Here is a 17,307-nt window from a genome sequence, read left to right on the forward strand (position 1 = left end):
CTAAGCCCTAAGCCCTAAGCCCTAAGCCCTAAGCCCTAAGCCCCTAAGCCCTAAGCCCTAAGCCCTAAGCCTAAGCCCTAAGCCCTAAGCCTAAGTCTCCAAGATGGAGGATAAACCCCGGGTCGAAGGTTGAAAGACAAGAAAACCAAGGGCTCTTGAAACCTGTATGGCCGAGGACTGGTCGATCTCCAGTTTCCAAGAGCACACAGCCTCACAATCCGTGCTTGGCTGGCAGCCAGTTCGAACGAAGCGGCATACGGACAGGACATGTCCATGAACGGGGAAGTAAACTTCGCCAACAGGCTATATATCTGGCTTGGTCCCCTACTTAATTAACTTTGCGTGTTTTTTGTGGCTGCGGGCCAGATGTGCCCGGTGTCTTGGAACCATGATACACGATACTGCCAAGCTGAAATAGTATCATGCGGGATATTATTGTCTATGAGTTTTATTGATATGTCGGCTTATTCCCGGGTTGCCTTCAAGTGTGTTCTCCGGTTGCTGCGCTTGGCATGGAGAATGAAGGTTCGAGCCTTCCGAGTATCTCCGCACTTATCAGGCCAAGACATCTGGGAGGGGAAGGATGATTATTCGCTTGCTCGGCGACAAGGAAGAGAAAAGGCGCTGATTTTAGCGATTCTAGCGAAAAAAAATAAAAAATAAAGGGGCGATATCCAATCTATTTCGTTGAAATCTTCGGATAAAAGATGGTTGAGCACCTTTTGCCTAGGAAGTGGAGAAATCAAGAAGAAAAAATCCGGGGAGGAAATCCGGGGTAGAATCTTAATAAGAAGGGTCCAGACCCGAGTCTCCCAAGGTCCCGAGGTCTCGTATATAGCTTACTAAATATCCCGGAGCAGCCCAATCTCTAGTTCACGCACTTGGGTACCCCACGTCACCGAGTTGTGTATAAAGAGAAGAGTTGCTTCGAGCTGAGTGTGTACTCGCAATGAGACCTGGATGCAGCTATACGGAAGCTGTGCCTGATTCTCATCTACGGGCCTTTACGGAGAGGGTCTTTAGTATTATGTTACGAGCCACGTCTACAAGCAGAGCAAGAGCGTACTCTATTCAAAATACTAAAGACGGTGAGAGAAAGGAAGCAAAATCTGGCGAGCTCTAGAGAGAGCTAATCAGGCCGGAAATCTATGCAGACAATGTAAACCCCTACTCTCCTCGCTTAGCGAGGCAAACAAAGAAAAAAACAAAGTAATCTAAACAGATCTGACATATGACATCAGATCGTCACACACGGGAGTAAATGTGGGAGTTGGCAAGGCCTACTAAGGGGGACCCCCTAATATATCTTCACATCAGACTGATCGCAACTCATCTTTGTCATCTCTCGTTGGACCCTTTTCCTTAGCAAGATCTTTTAACCCTCGCTGGATCATCGAGGTCACCAACTCATAGACCACTTGTGCCGTAGCAAAGGAGGTCTCCTCGCCTCGATTTTGATAGGGCAGTTACACTTCAACCACATCTGCACCTACCAGGTTCAAGTCCTCCAGACCACGAAGGATAGGGATCAGCTCTCAGGAAGACCAGCCTCGAGGTTCAGGGGTGCCAGTGCCCGGTGCAAAAGCCGGGTCTAATACGTCGATGTCTACCGACAAATAAACAAGCTGTTCAGTTTCTAGCATGTCTAAGATTTGATTAATGATCCCTCTCGTGCCGATGTTGTCAATCTCTTCAGCTGGAATTCTCAACCAGTCCTGGGCAGTGTCTTCGTCGTTGTCTTTTCTACCAGTGCCCGGGAGCGGAGACCAGCATAAACGGGTGGCCTTGATGATTAGTTGCACAACAATCCTTCCTGGTAGGCCACCCAGAATATGGAGCCATGGGTAAAATGAGTGGTTCCCCAATACGACGGGTATGCCTCTGGATGCCAGGTGTCCATGTGGGCTAGGCCATTTGTCAGAGACGCAATAGTTCGCACTCGAGCCACAAGTGAACTCACCGTCAAAGTGCAAAACTTGAATTGGCCTATTGTGGACCTCCTTCAGAGCTCGAAGGGTCGGTAATGATAGACTATGGTCACCGCCAAGGGTCACAAGCTGTTGTGGTAGAGACCCCACATGTGGGTCTAGGTCCTCACCCTCTGGTAGCTAGATAGTTGTAGTGGAAGCTCGCTTCCTCTCTTCCTAATACAACTCTCTCCTTTCTGCTTCTCTGAGTCTACTAGTTGTAGTCTCACCCCAAGCTTAGGTCTGGAGCTTACTCCGGATACAGTTCGATGACGACCAAGTTGCTTGGGAGCTTGAGTCATTGTCGAACGGAGTGACAGGGATATCTCTGCAATCAATAATTTTAGCCCAGCTCTGATAAGGATTGATGCCAGCGCGAGGGTTAAAACCACGAAATGACGACTGCCGTCCAGATACATGGCGAATAGCGCGGGGTCCGAAGCGAGCACCAGGTCGGTACCCGACGCTTGTGTCATAGGGGGCACCGAGGACAGCGATGTCGAAGGTTTCTCGCGGATTGAGAAGGCATCTAGTGTGCTCTAGGTTGGCAAATGTGCTGATCCCCGAGAAAGCATACTTGGAATTAATATGTCAAAATGTGTTACTTTACCAGCGAGAATTGTAAATACTCACATTCTGTCCCCCTTTCGCTTCGAGCTCTGCCAAATCTTCTTTAGTCCAACCTTCAGCTTCATGATAGTGTCCAGTGAAGGCGAATGATGTAGCCCCAAGCAGGATCAAGGTCAATAGACGGTATGATTGCATCTTTTCTCCAATAAGGAATCTCCACCACCTCAAATTGAAGCTCTTTGAAAAAAAAAAAAAAAAAAAAAAAAGTGCACTGGTCGGAACTCTGGCCCCGGCCACGTCTTTACCTAAATATTGCCATTCCAGTTGGACCGCGGACACACCGTTTTGCCGAAGAGCCCTACCCGGCCGTGGGCATTTATCCATGTGACCTATTCGTTGCATTATTGCAACATGTTGGAATAAAATACGGCACTATTCCACTAGACCAACACAAAAACCAAGTTGATGTTATGGCCTAGTGGGGGCCATATCCCAGTCTGACACAACATACTACTTAGTAGAGAGGAGAAAGTGGGGATAGTGCCACAAGTTATTCGCTAGATACTAGATTGAATCTCCACTAGGTGCTTTTTACATTGTAAATTTACCAGGGGGCTCAGAGATTCTTGCCTTTCAGTACCGGGATTATACGGAACCCTGTCGTGTGAGGCCAAACCACGACCCAGTATCTGATCACAGTGGGTACAACGTTATAGTAAGCAAATTCGGGAGTATTTTACTATTCTCTTCTTTCGCGGAAAAGTGCCACTATGTCCCCCTCGGACAAAAGATAGTAACTGTAACTGAATTCGACGAGCCAGTGAATCCCTGAGGTGATGGACTTGTTGAAGCGACATTCCGATCTGCCAGTATGGTTGAAGTGTAATTGGGTTATCTAGCTATCTACACTTGGGTTTCAAACATTGTCCTCTGTCGTTAAAGGCTTTTAAGCATGATAAGATCCTTTTGAACAACCGAACCAATGGTAAAGCTGTGACCACCCACAACTCGATAACCCCATCGTTCGTATGCCTGGAGAGCTTGCAATTTTCCTTCCAAACACCAAGCCACATGTTTCGAAAACCCCGCTCTCTTGCCAAACACTCGAGTTCTTTGGCCAGTAGGCTACCAACGCCTTTTCCTTGGGCTCCGGGATCGATGTATATCCGTTGTAATTCAACTTTGTGATCCACATTGGCCAGGCAAGGCTCGTCACTTCCACAATTCAGATAACCAAAGCCCACGATTTGATCATTAGCATCCGTGGCAACGAGGACATCTTTGAAGTCATCTGTCAAATCTTCCTGAATTGCTGCCGTTGAGTACGATGTTTTCAAGTAAGCAGCGAGCTCGTGGGGCTCTACTGAATGGCCGAAGCTGGCAGAGAAGACATGGGCACCCAGTTCGGCAATTCGAGCGGCATCGGAAACCAGTGCAGAGCGCACTGTGGCCGGCGGTCCTGGTGAAGAAAGCATAAATATAGATTGGCTATTCGGACAGCAGATTAAGGTAGCATAAAATATAGAAGAAAAAATTGGGGTAGAACAATAGGAAATTCGTCGGAGATCCTGACTTTCATAATTTTAGAGCCAAGAGGCCGACATAACCAATCACCCAGTGCTGGTGCGTTGTCTGGCGGAAGACGCATTGTCAGTGTCCGATCCGGGATCACTCATTTGGAACTAGCCCTAGGTAGGTAATCAGTCTGTACCCTGATCCAGGTCTTGTTACCGGTTCAAACCCTTAGCCTGCCACAGCATCCATTGTTGCCCACTTACCTACCTATGTAGGCAGAACTTGGAGACTGGGTGGACCCACTACTGACGCTCTCGATGTTAGTGTATCAACGTCGTGATTGGATATATCGGATCGATCTTATCTCGACCAATGATCTTATTTCCGTGTACCGAATACCGCACCGTGGAATACGATGAATGATACATCACAACCATGATGCGTGATGCGGATTCCCAATAAATGATGGATGGTCATGTTCCTCGTGACTACTGCCCAAGTCGTGGAGTTCGGCGGTTCCTGCGTGCTCCCGAAACTTGGTTCTATCCAACTCGGATCATGTGTACGAAGTACTTGCACACCACGCCCTTGTTGGTGGACATTCCGATCGAGAAAGCTTGGTATCGATTGATGTGACTTCAAAGTTTGCAGAATGCTAAAGAGAGGGCGTAATGGCGCGACATTTCCTAGGTTCCGTGCCTGTTTTGTAGAGGTGTGTGGTGTGTGCGCCCTGTGGATTGAATAGTCTTCCCCGATTAACTTTCGTAACAATGTGGAATGACCTATGGTACAATAAATTCAACCTCCTGGTGTTGAATGCGTTCAAGTTTACTATTGGGCAATACAACCAGTCGATGCCTGCTGATTGAGGGGCCCGGAATAGATATCAAACCTTTACCCACAAATATATATTTGAAAGATGTATAAAGTTAAGGACTTGTTTGCACGTACATCAATGAAGAAGAAAGTCTTGCCTGGTACTGCCTAAGTGGTTGTTTCATTCTGCCAGTTATAAAATTTGGATCAAATAGTAGTGAACGGACCTTAGACACTAGATAGATATACCTAGGTATTGCTGTAGTTCCCTGCTGCAGCCCTGAAGTCGTACCTAGATATATTACCTATGGCTTGGGTAATAAATTTGGGCAACAGAAAGAAGAGGTGAGTAACTGAGAAAAGATAGTGCAAAGACACTACTCGAAAAGAGGCATGATGTTGCTGAACAATAAAATGCAACGAGTATTTGGGAGTCGAGGAAACATGCTTCTTCAACAAATTTATCCTTCGTTCACCGCCAAAACCATTTCCAAGGACATCACGGCACGTTATATAAGTGGGGTAGTCAACCGACCTGCCATCCAGAAAAATGGCCCCGTCACGACGCTCTCGGGTGCTCTCCTCGCTGTCCACGCCGGTGACGCCTTGGGCGCACCCTTCGAGTTCAAGCCCTACACCGCCATCCGCTCCCGTCACCCCGGCCCCAACTCCGCATTCCCTCGGACCCTCACCGGCGGCGGCTTCCTCTCCTGGGCCCCTGGAGCCGCCACTGACGATACCGACCTCACCCGAGCCGTCCTCCTCGCCTACCGCGATGCCATCCTCAGCGGCGACGATGTCATCAGCAAGGCTGCCGAGCACTCTCTTGCGTGGTATCGAGGCGACCGCTGGCCCGGTCGTCGGCAGGGTACCTTACCCCGCGACATCGGCGGTGCTACAAGGAGGGGTCTATCCTCGTTTGCTTCTTCCCGTGATCCCTCCTCCTCAGGGGCTGGCCAGGGTAGTGCCGGCAATGGCAGCCTGATGCGTTGCATCCCCACGGGGCTCTTCCAGGCCGACCCGGAGCTGCTCGTCAAAGAGAGCCAATGCATCAGCGCTATCACGCACAATGACCGCCGATGCACTATTGCCTGTGCCGCCTACAACACTATAGTTTCCGCCCTAGTCGTGCGCGGCCTGTCCGTCGAGGATGCCGTGTCTGCTAGCGAGCGTGTGGCCGTCTCGCTCGAAGGTGGCCGCCCGGATGGACCCGTCCACGCTGCCATTAAGATCGGGCGCACAATCTCCCTCGAGGATTTGGCCGATAAGGGACCTAGAGGGGTTGACTTTCTCGGGTCGTGTAGTGGGTTCGTGCTCGATTCGCTGACGCTGGCTGTTGCCGCCGTCCTGGATGAGCGGAGACTCGACCAGGTTCTTGTCGATGTCGTCAGGGTCGGCAGGGACACAGACACGAATGCTGCTATTGCAGGTGGCCTCCTTGGGGCGAGGGACGGCGAGGAAGCCGTGCTTGACGAGTGGAAGGACCTGCTGCAGTTTGGCCCGGAATTCCGTCGCCTCGCTGACCAACTCTTGACAGCTCAGGGGGTCCTACCAGGAGAGGGAGTGGGACAGGGAGAGGGTACATCATGACTTGAACGTCGCCGTCATCTCGGGGCAGGCAAGGCGGGCTCAAACGGTTTTATAAATGCAACACGTCTAATCAATTTCAGGACAAACTTTATCTTTATACTCCTTAATGACATGAATGCACGGGATGTCAGATATGTTCTTCGAATTGTAAGCAAATTAAAAGAGCTTTATCTCTAGAGAACCTACAAGGTAACTAGCTCCTAGGCGGGTATATTTGCCGGAATTACTCTCTCCCCGTCCCGTTATTTTATTCTTTACTTCTATATCTAGTAGTCACCCAAAGCATCACGTACTTGGGCTTAGCACTGCTTTGGAAGCCCAATATAGGTTAAATAGCTAAGTATCTACTACTCTTTACAAGACGCACTCATTTTACTATCCAATTGTCTACCTGGATAGTTATAGTATCAGTTTCACATCGTCCTCTTGTTCAACGTACGGAAAGAGAGCGCCAAGAAATTTCAGAGGAAATCATATACATAGGGCTAGCAGGCTCAATGTGACTGACTGGCCTCGATTCGTTTGCCCGATATTAGCATTACATAGAAGTTCGTTAGCCACAAGGATACTCGTGAGATCCAATGACGATACAGCCGATGCGAATATCGAATATTTATTCGACGTGCTTTTCTACGGCGGATACGATATTCGAAGTGTTTCGATTATATGACGATTACCGGTTATATTCCTCTCTTTGCTAAGACTATGTAACAGTGTCTTACTTTGACAAGTTTCCGTTCTCTTTTAATCAGGGGCCGCGTAGCTGGTTCAGAACAATTTGAATATCTCAATCAGAAACGCATAACTCAAAGTTCATCAATACTTCTAACAATTTGCCAGAGGGGCATTCCCAACCTGCTCTAAGTGTTCCACGCCTAATGCCTTGGTTGTTTCAACGTCACATTCCATGGGCACTTTCTCAGGGTAAAATTCAATCTTGCCGCCTTCCTGGATGACCTTCGTTCGGTCCAGGAGAAGACGAGCCCGAACATAGGGATCGAGTCTCCAGTGGTTAACGCGCAGTCGCTCGGCTAGATAAGCTCTTTCGCTTTCACTAGATTGGAGCTTCGTTGCGTCCTTCGATTTAGTCGCATTAATCCACCCAGATGTAGCAGCCAGGAATTCTTCACCAATAGCTTGCCGCTCGCTTTTCAGTGCGTCCCGTGTCGTGGTATTATCCATCCGTGAGTTCTCGGTAGAACCGGGCTCAACGTATTGATAAGACCACTTCTCGTCGCCGCCCATCTCTTCCACGATCTGACTACGGGGGATGAACTTCTCGAGGTCGGCGACGCTATTTGTAAATTCAACCTTGGCTGCAATTTCAGGATCCATCCAGCCTCGAATAAGTCGCCAAATGCCTAGGATGTGGAAACGGTGAGCAAAAAGGCATGATATCTTTGACCACGACCAAAAATGATTAACTAACCTGAGAAAACCCACGGCGCATTATGAATAAGCATAATTCCCAAACATTCAGGATAGTTCGCTTCAAAACACTTGAGGATGAACTTAACAGGTGGATATTCCTACCCAAAAGAAAAGGGTCAGTCAGCCATGCAAACGACAGTGATACTGCGTGGACCGGAAACGGTGATATACCATATTGGACAGTCCGAACCCTGTCATATCGAACAAAACAGCCTAGCATGGAGTCAGTGACGCCGATTCAAGTCGCCGCTGTCAAATGGCACACGTACTGCAGTCTCAATAGGAGGAGCCAATGTAAGTCGCACTGATTCGATTACATGGACAATATAGCGCTCCAAAGACTCTTCACTCTGAGCCCCAGGCTTGTGCAGGCGGACTCTCACGACCACGATCGGGCGACCAGCCCTATCAACACCATGTACGTAACTCTTTCCCATTCGCATCTGAGACAAGAAGTCATTTCCAGCTTTCTGTTCACTGGTGCTGGACTTGTTCTGGGTCTGCTTCAGGGCATGTAGCTCTCCCTTTGCCATCACATCATCTACATGCATTTCCTTAACTCGCCAAATGACTGCTTCCATCAGCATTGCAAATGACTTGGGGACGTCCCATTTGCGAGCGCGGAGGAAACGCAAAAGTAGGGCATCGGGGTGGTCGTGTTTGAGAGTGTCAAGTATTCCCGTACGAAGCTCAGTAGGTGTGATCTCCGAGAGGGACTTCTTGATTGCGTTTGATTCAGCCACACCAGCCCCAATTTCTCCGAGGTATCTCATAATGTTTCGGTGATATAGTGTATTCGGGGTTGGGATGGCTTTTTCGGTGACGTTGCTCTGTGTGCGGCCAAGGAGCGACAGCCGTCTCTGGGGTTGAGTTGGACTGAAATCCTCCTCCGTGCACCCATTGATAGGTTCATTGCTCACGGATATTTCGCCCGCCTTGAGAAGGACGGACCAAAGCATTTGTAATTTTGCTTCCTGGTCCTTGCTGATATTGCCCAAGAAGCCAGGTTTTGGACCATCGCCAGCCATTCTTCTTTTTTCTCTTTAAAGACTCAGACGTGATCTGTAACGAATAGGTTGTGATTGGGGTTGATTGAAGAAAGCGTTCAGATAGTGGGGTATGCCTTGGTCTTAACAAACATCACAGAAGACCAAAAATACATCGATTGTGGAAGTTATAATCTAACCCACTGATGATCATCGCAGATCCACATGAAACCCCTCATACCCCGGACACTGCCTCGGTCCCCAGAAACTGGAGAACGGTCAATTCGCTCTTTCGAAGTTCTATCAATTTAGTGCAGTGGTGACGGGGATCACAGCGGTGACATGCGCTATATACACCCGTGGACCCCACCCGTTCCCCGGGCTTTTGAAAGTATTCCACAGAAGGAAACCCCGGGCCCTCGGTCGGAAGTAGTGTCATAGTTGAACATGTCGTAAAAAGACCAATTTTGGGATTTGGGGAGTCCCGTCATTTCAGGGAATTAAAATGAAGAAAGATGAAACAGACTAATGACCTATGGGATATTGTGGATGACCTTCCCGGGCTAATACTTGGTGAACGTACAATGTATATGTATAACTCTTGTTGTCTATTGATACTATGATTTAAACATACAATAACTATAGTTGACTGGTACCTTGACCCCTGAAATTAGCCTAACTTGGCTATCAGCTGAGGGGACTAACGATCTACACATACCCCTCCCCTCTCTCATTGCGGGGAAATGCGGTGTCATTGCATCCTCAGGCGCCTCGGGGATAACGTGAATCCGAGGTAAGAAGAACCGTCAATGTAATAACTCTTTAGAATGGCCAAGATGTATCATCTATCCTCTGGAACCAGGAACAGCAGGTAAGAACTACTGTATCTACAATCGGTGCTATCTGTTCATTCCGCGATACTCAGCTCTTTATCTAAATTTCAGGACAAAGAGATTGGGTTTACAAAAGAGTTTTAGTAAAATCGAAAAATATTCCGTGCTGCTTAGATACCGACTTGTTAGTTATCTATGAAGACATATATGGGTAATACACATTTATCCATGGTTGGATACTCCGTACTTGTAAAAAGATTACGTTCAGATATCAACCCGGTCGCAAAAGTTATAATATGCCTTAGCATCATCACAAAATTCTAGTATTAGAAAACTGTAGATACTCGGTGCCAGAATCTCTACACAACTAATTTTCGATAAAAGGGTGGCAGTGGTTCTTACGTGTAGGATTATTACTGCACCTGGCACAACTAACCATGTTGTAACTATGTCTTCGGTTACCTGAAGAGATTGACCAGTTCAATTTCTCGTCTCCTAGATGCTTGTGTCACCCTCAAACCCTCTAATAGCAGATTTAGAACTTCCAACTACCTATCCAAGCACTGATACATATCCACTCACACGAACTATAATCATTATCAATTATTCATGTGTCATAAGATGCCAGATAACAAAGGAATCTCCCACCGGTGTCTCCGCACTTGACGTCGGCTTATCAACTCTTCCGAGTTGCCAAGTATTTATTTGTTATCTTTGGTGTCATGATATGGATATGTGTTGGGTCCTACAGTGTAGGGCCAAGGAAGCAGAGAGGAGAGAGCTGTATTAGGAGAGAGGGAGCGAGCTCCTACAACTATCTAGACTACGAGTGGATCAATGCCTGGACCCACATGCATGCTCAACAATATGTACGACGATAAAGGTGCGATAGGTGCCGTGCCCAATGATCTTAAATAGACTCGATAGTCACTTGTTATATTGAAATCATTTCTTTAGCTCGTTCTCGTAACTATGTCTACCGCAGACACCGAAAGTCATCTGCGCCCTTCAAAACAAGATGTATCAATCACTATCGGGAGTGTGGACATCGACCCTCGAGCAGAGCGCACATTAGTTTGGAAGTTAGATCTTCGGATACTTCCCGTACTGGCTATTATGTATCTCTTCAATAGCCTGGACAAGTCCAATTTGGGAAATGCTAAGACAGCTGGACTTGAAGGTACGTCGTCACTACCGTCTATAAGTGAAGAATGCCGCATTTACATTGATTGTCATGATAGAGACACTCTCACTGAAGGGAAATCAGTACAATCTCCTTCTTAGCATCTTTTTCGTCCCTTACGTTTTGACTGCACCTTTTCTCGGCCTTTTGGGAAAGAAATATGGGCCAAACATTGTGCTACCCTGCATGATGCTTGGCTTCGGTGTTTGTACAATTCTTGTTGTTGCCGTTTTCAACTTCAGCGGTCTCTTCGCCATTAGGTGGTTTTTGGGTATGGCAGAGAGCGCTTTCTTTCCGTTGGTGATCTATTATCAAACAACGTAGGCCCATCCCTTCGAACCTTTTTGGAATTACATCGTCTCTAATTCAACCCCAGGTTCTATCGTCGGGGCGAGCTAGCTCGCCGACTCGCCATCTTCTACGCTGCTCAAACCATTGCTTCTGCCTTCTCCGGCTTGCTGGCATTTGGAATTTTCCGCATCGAAACAGGTCCATTGGCGCCTTGGAGGTATCTCTTCCTGATCGAAGGCGCAGCAACTATTCTCTTTGCACTATTTGCACTATGGTATCTGCCTCGGTCGGCCTCAGAGGCAAATTTTCTGACACCCGAAGAGAAAGAACTTGCATACCTTCGTTTGCAGATTGATAGTTCTTCCGTGGTCAACGAAAAGCTCGATATCCGGGATGCGTTCCAAGTGTTTAAACACGGGACTAGCTGGGTAATATTAGGCATTCAAGTTTGTCTAGGTGTTCCCCTGCAATCCGTTCAGCTATTCCTTCCGGTGATCATCCAACGTCTTGGATATAGTACCGTGAAAACTAACCTATTTACTGTGGCCCCCAACATCTCAGGCGCAGCAGTTCTCCTCATCCTGGCGTTCAGTAGTGACTGGACACGATGGAGATTCCCATTCATTACACTCGGCTTTTTGTTCACCTTCATGGGTTTCATAATTTACGCGACTATCGATGTGCAGCATGATCTGCATGTAGCCTATTTTGCTTCATTTCTGATGACATGGTTGGTTATATGTATTTCCCTTCGATCACGAGATAGAAGCTGACAAGGTTATCTAGGGGCACCTCTGCACCTTCCGTTCTTCTCGACGCTTGGTATAATAACAACACCGCCAATGAAGGGCGTCGTGTGGTATTAACGAGTATTGCTGTCCCGTTGGCGAACTTGATGGGGGTTGTTAGTTCAAACATCTTCCGCACGCAAGATGCTCCCAAGTACTTTCCTGCATTAATCACGACGGCGCCATTTGGCGGGGTGGGTATCATCTTGACACTCTGCCTCGGGCTTTGGATGATTGCAGATAATAAGAAGAGAGATCGCTTGCAAGGTGTTCACGTTAAGGCAAAGGATATCCCTACGGAATACCTCAAGGATGGGCCTGCTTGCGATAACTTCCGCTGGTTTTATTGAGATCCTTCAACATTTATACATTAGATTTTAGCTGCGCCAACGCGGCGCGAAAGCAATGAGAAAAGAATTCTCTAATGAATGGCTATACAAGAGTGATAAGATCTGTTTATCAACAGAAGTAAGCAGGTCTCAACAAACAGGGAAGGGGGCGCCTGATATTGGCAGCCACACACCCTCCTAGGGGCGTACCTAAGATGTCCGCTACAGCTCAGATAGTCTCCTGGTATCCAGTCAAGATAACCCGAGTAGCCAACTGACGATTGCCAATAGCACGGCAGAAGAAGGACCATTTTCTATTTGCTCAAAATTTGCATCCGGTTGGAGCCGCTCCAACAGAGTCGGGATATACGGGTGTATGGGCGGCATCCTCGCACTTGCAGTAGTTGGTTTCTAGTGGAACATCCGAACACGCACTTGCCGGCGCTGTTGCACAGTATGTGTTGGTTGAGACCGAGGTTGTCATGCCTGCTGGACACGAATTCGAGGGCATGCAGAAAGTGTCGACGGTTGATGCGCCTGGAAGCATGGTATGGCTATACCATTGATCTTTGGCACACGAGCAGGAAACAGCTTTAGAAGTAAATCAAGTATATTAGCCTCATTTTCTACATGGTGCATGATGACGGGGGAGAATAAGGAGCAAGTTGAACAGGGAAAATGAAGAGGAAGGACTCACCACTGATAATAGTCGACTGTCCTCCCGCCAAGGTACCCTCGTACATGGTTTTAGTTGTCCAAGGAATCGCCCCATGTGAGCATTCAGTTGTGATCCAGGACGCATCAAGCGGAAAACAGGTCGACTGCTCGATGCAATGACCTGGGTGCCAAACTGAGGGGAAGTACCCCTCGGAGCACTGGATCGGGGGCTCCGGCCTAGCGCAGTACGACGTGGGAGTTCCCATCGTACAATCTGTCGTGTAGACAGCGGTCTGCCCGTCCGAGCAGCTAAGCGACGCAGCCTTGGTGATCGTCGCCGGAGGCGCAATTGTTGTACCTGCTGCAGTCTGCTGGGGGAATGCCAGGACAGCAGTGAAGAATAATGAGAACACAGCGACGACTTGGAGAAAATCCATTCTGACAGTCATTTATCTCACTGGGTATTGAGCAAAAGAAGGCTTCCAGGGGTTTGTGAAGTTTGTAAGAGGCGCTCTTCTGGTCCCGAGAACCCCAGGCAAGGGCCAAACTTGGGTTTTATATCATTGCGGCAGGTCTCACTACGACGTGTCTCACTCACTACAGCTGGATGAGCATGCTCTGGGACTATCAAAGTTGGAAATTTCTCGCTGCTCCTACATACATGCGCCCCGTATTAGTGGGGCGGCTTTGCTAGCTCGAAAAGGAGACAAAGGGCTCAGGTCAGCCCACAACGTTACATCCACATTTAATATCAATCGTCTGCTAAACTGGCTCATTGGACGCCTTGCTGTTTTTCTCGGGAAACAAGTTCAAAAACAAGTCAGGGAATAAAAATAAAAATAGCGATGTTAGGCATAGCAAACCGCTTATTCGAGAAGTTCCAGAAGCGAAGGCCCCCCGCTTGCAGCGGGGGTTGGGCAGCCCATTCTTCGTATTATTTGTGGGTACTTGCGGAGATGTGAGAGGTTGCGCAATGATTGTGATGCTGACGCCTCGAATGTTCGAGTTGAGAATTCCAAGTTTTGTTCGCTCACCACGGCCCTCCTACTGGCCTATCGGACGCAGAGAGAAATACACAGACATTTCAGACTTCTCCTTACTCTGGGCGGCGATATTTTGGCCACTAGTTATTCCGCAGGATTTGAGATTTGTATCTTTAGCATTTGTCTCATACCTGCCTTGGTTCATCTGCCAACGCCAGAATTTCTAGGAGATATTGGCTAATTTGGCATCTTCTACACTCTTGGGAAGTCTTTGGTCGCAATAAATGATCTAGAAGGAATAGACAAATGTTATAGAAATATTTCATTCTGGGAGAATCTTCCTTTTGCTATTCTATTGTAATGCCTCCGCAACCCTAAGTAGACGGCAACAGTCCTCTGACCTACCTAGGCACCGAATTACCAATTTAGCCAAACCAGACCTCGCACTTATCTGTCTATGGTGTGGGGTCCCGGAGCGGCTTCGCGACCCGGTTGGCTGTGTATAACTGGACAAAAAAGAAAGAAAGAAAGAATAGAGAGCTACTATGCGCCCCACCCAATTTGGGGCCCGCGAGGACTCCAGCTCGACCTGGACCTGAGTCATCCAACTCCGAGCTCCGAAGACCGAGCCCCGACAACTACCTGGATAGCGAACACCTTCAACTACTTCCATGTTTGTCATTTGACCATCCCCTGGTCATACCAGTTTCACTATGGCAACTCCCCGCCGTAACGGTCAATTATCATCGTGTGAGCCGTGTCGTACCTCAAAGTTGCGATGCGATCATACAAGCCCGATTTGTGGACGCTGTGAACGCCGCGGTCTTCATTGTACCTATCACCCGGCACCATTGACACAGTCCCTCACTGGAATACGTCCCCCTAAAAAACGCCGCGCTATATACGAATCAGATCCTCCTAGTAATATCAGTCGGCTGCACAATGAGAACGATGCCTGGACTCGGAAAAAAGCATCGGTCTCGGCGCCGGGGTTTTGGGGACAAACTAGTTACTGCGATGCCTTCACAGATACCCGAAATGAATTCAATGTTGGAGTTCCATACCTCGCAGGTCACGATAACTTCCCCGTTGACCAAAAACGAATCAATCTCGGTGCTCGGGTGTTAACGCTTCTAGAGGACCTTCCATTTTATAGAGATGTGGTCACCGCTCGATTCAAGATATGGAAGGGGTGGTGCCTTGGTTGGCCAGTCACCGACATGATTTTCACAGTCGTTGAGAAGATGTGGAACTCCCTAGAAACTGAGGGCATGAACACAAACCAACGAGCTTCCTTCTTGTCCAAGAGACTGTTTGAAATGCATAGTCGGCCGCTCGAGGTACACCCTTCAATGACCTGGGAGGACTTCCAGTCTGCTGCAGCCGGGAGATGGGAGTTGATCGGGCTGCTCTTTACGCTGACAGGCCTAGCCACGGACTGGGTCCCTCACGGTGACCGCATCTTCATGCGTCAGGATACGATGGATGCGACAAGTCTCGCTATAACTGCAACCGCTGTGGGAGACATATGTCTTCAATTCTGCGATAGCACTGGAATCGTGAATGATATTGTAGTCTGGCTTCTATTGCATCACGTCACGCTTTTGGCAATAGTGTATGGTGAAAGTGGTTCGTCGTCCCGTTCTTTGCCTGCCAACATTGTCTAACTGGTTTCCTAGACTTTCGACCGTGGAGAAAGTTGGGGGATTTATCGACCACGCTATTTGCGCTCGGGCTTCATCAAGATTCTAGTGCAAAGGCACCATTCTTTCTTTCTGAGATGCGAAAACGAACTATGGTCGCGGCATACTCAATGGACAAAGTGCTTGCCACTTTCCTAGGTCGCCCGCCACTCGTCAGCTGGCGCTACTGTGATATTCAAATGCCGCTTGACTTGAGCGTTGAGGAGATATTCGCTGATCCAGTCGTTCGTAATGCCGCAATTGCTCGACTTGATGAGAAAAGTGGATGGAACCTAGAGTCAAGCTTGATGAAGGGTACGTGGCCTCGAATTGCCCTGATGACTAGTGTTCTCCGTGAGAAGGTCTTGGAACTCTCACTCAGTTGGCAACTAGATAATCTCAGCCAAAGGGTCGAGTACGCTGATAATTCATATCTCCTACCCAATCCAGAGCATGGCTGACGTTCTCAGGGAACTTTCACGTGAATCCCGCCAATTACGACAGGGACTACCAGAATTCCTCCATTGGAAACCTGATATTGAGGGGGGTGGTTACTTCCAGAGTAGAATATGATCTTCTTTTTGAAATTCATATAGAGTTCCTCCACAACGACTTCCTGCTCTACCGGACCCTCGGGAAACGCACCCAGACGCAGCCCGACGCAATTATTGGTATCGCCCGACAGATACTCAAATCATTGGTCATTATGATTTGCGAAAAGACTCGCTCTAGACAGCCCATAAAAGGTATTGGGCTTAGTGTAAGTCGATCATATCTTTGATTGTGGTAAAATGTCGCAATGCTGAGATCTCAAAAAATCTTAGGTGTGCTTACCGGGTCTTCCTTCTGCTGGCGTTCTCTGTGCAGAATTGCTACGTCGATCCCGATCGACAGTGACAAGCTCTTGTTTGGAGTTTCCTCGTTCAGAGATCATCCAAAATTTGACCCTTTTCGCGTCATACCTAGACACCATCATTGAGACCCATGATTGTAACTACCGTGTCGCACAGCAGGGTCAAAAGGCAATCCGCCATGTGTTGGACCAAGTTCTCTCCGTCGAAAGTTCCTCCTGTGTCGTAGAAGACACTGGAACAAGCGACAGAATAATTGATGATGCCAACTTGCTTGACGGTGTGGATTTCGACGATCATGACTTATTTCTTGGTTGGCTTGATGGCAACATCCAACACATGTCCGACTCTTGGCTAGCATCGGTCAACTTTACCTGAATATGTGAAGCCTGTACAATTATGAATCAATATATGTACCAGCAACATTAACTGGGTTGGCATTTCAACAAGTAATGGCGTTCATGCGATAGGTGCACGAGGGGACCTCGGGTTGGACCTGCCCAGGTGAGGACGGAACTCAGCCGGACAGGCGCCCCCAGCTTCGGGCCCCGGGGGATCCCGGGGCTGGGGATCCCGGGGCTTACCTAAACCATAATTATCACGTGATCACATGCACTTCAGGTCACACTGGTCTCCTGTACCTACTCTTACCCGGCCGGATAGAATCCCGAACTTCCTAAATCGTTCCTAAACATGCTATTGTGATTGCAATCATGGACCACTCAACGTCGGAGCTCCAACCCAGAGCAAAACGCAGGAAAATTGCTGTTGCCTGTGATGATTGTCGAGCAAGAAAAGTTCGCTGTGACGGGGTACAACCGAGTATGTCCTTGCG

At 48.2% G+C, this 17,307-nt stretch overlaps 7 protein-coding genes across 7 annotated transcripts; 3 read left to right on the forward strand and 4 right to left on the reverse strand.

The window, feature by feature from the left end:
* Nucleotides 1-1,535: 1,535 nt before the first annotated feature.
* On the reverse strand, nt 1,536-2,732 carry N7489_000001 (arginase family-domain-containing protein; the record flags this gene model as incomplete). The annotated part of the gene is made up of 5 exons (XM_056705757.1): nt 1,536-1,784; nt 1,826-1,905; nt 1,961-2,101; nt 2,222-2,543; nt 2,601-2,732. The coding sequence occupies 5 exons, from the start codon at nt 2,730-2,732 to the stop codon at nt 1,536-1,538; spliced, it is 924 nt and encodes a 307-aa protein (XP_056570059.1).
* A 741-nt stretch (nt 2,733-3,473) lies between these two features.
* Nucleotides 3,474-4,012, reverse strand: N7489_000002 (GNAT family N-acetyltransferase; the record flags this gene model as incomplete). Its single annotated transcript, XM_056705758.1, has 2 exons — nt 3,474-3,569; nt 3,599-4,012. The coding sequence occupies 2 exons, from the start codon at nt 4,010-4,012 to the stop codon at nt 3,474-3,476; spliced, it is 510 nt and encodes a 169-aa protein (XP_056570060.1).
* Nucleotides 4,013-5,007: 995 nt separating this feature from the next.
* On the forward strand, nt 5,008-6,458 carry N7489_000003 (ADP-ribosylglycohydrolase family protein; the record flags this gene model as incomplete). Its single annotated transcript, XM_056705759.1, has 2 exons — nt 5,008-5,029; nt 5,395-6,458. The coding sequence occupies 2 exons, from the start codon at nt 5,008-5,010 to the stop codon at nt 6,456-6,458; spliced, it is 1,086 nt and encodes a 361-aa protein (XP_056570061.1).
* Nucleotides 6,459-7,283: 825 nt separating this feature from the next.
* Nucleotides 7,284-8,917, reverse strand: N7489_000004 (CRAL-TRIO domain-containing protein; the record flags this gene model as incomplete). Its single annotated transcript, XM_056705760.1, has 4 exons — nt 7,284-7,819; nt 7,888-7,987; nt 8,061-8,102; nt 8,159-8,917. The coding sequence occupies 4 exons, from the start codon at nt 8,915-8,917 to the stop codon at nt 7,284-7,286; spliced, it is 1,437 nt and encodes a 478-aa protein (XP_056570062.1).
* A 1,763-nt stretch (nt 8,918-10,680) lies between these two features.
* On the forward strand, nt 10,681-12,320 carry N7489_000005 (putative MFS transporter; the record flags this gene model as incomplete). The annotated part of the gene is made up of 4 exons (XM_056705761.1): nt 10,681-10,888; nt 10,950-11,211; nt 11,268-11,912; nt 11,969-12,320. 4 exons carry the CDS (start codon nt 10,681-10,683, stop codon nt 12,318-12,320), a joined length of 1,467 nt encoding a protein of 488 aa, XP_056570063.1.
* Nucleotides 12,321-12,621: 301 nt separating this feature from the next.
* On the reverse strand, nt 12,622-13,405 carry N7489_000006 (uncharacterized protein; the record flags this gene model as incomplete). The annotated part of the gene is made up of 2 exons (XM_056705762.1): nt 12,622-12,890; nt 12,997-13,405. The coding sequence occupies 2 exons, from the start codon at nt 13,403-13,405 to the stop codon at nt 12,622-12,624; spliced, it is 678 nt and encodes a 225-aa protein (XP_056570064.1).
* Nucleotides 13,406-14,652: 1,247 nt separating this feature from the next.
* Nucleotides 14,653-16,850, forward strand: N7489_000007 (uncharacterized protein; the record flags this gene model as incomplete). The annotated part of the gene is made up of 5 exons (XM_056705763.1): nt 14,653-15,568; nt 15,619-16,036; nt 16,092-16,168; nt 16,218-16,381; nt 16,446-16,850. 5 exons carry the CDS (start codon nt 14,653-14,655, stop codon nt 16,848-16,850), a joined length of 1,980 nt encoding a protein of 659 aa, XP_056570065.1.
* Nucleotides 16,851-17,307: the final 457 nt, after the last annotated feature.

This window comes from Penicillium chrysogenum, assembly GCF_028827035.1.
Source record: "Penicillium chrysogenum strain IBT 35668 chromosome Unknown utg000001l_segment0_segment0, whole genome shotgun sequence".
NCBI lineage: Eukaryota > Fungi > Ascomycota > Eurotiomycetes > Eurotiales > Aspergillaceae > Penicillium > Penicillium chrysogenum.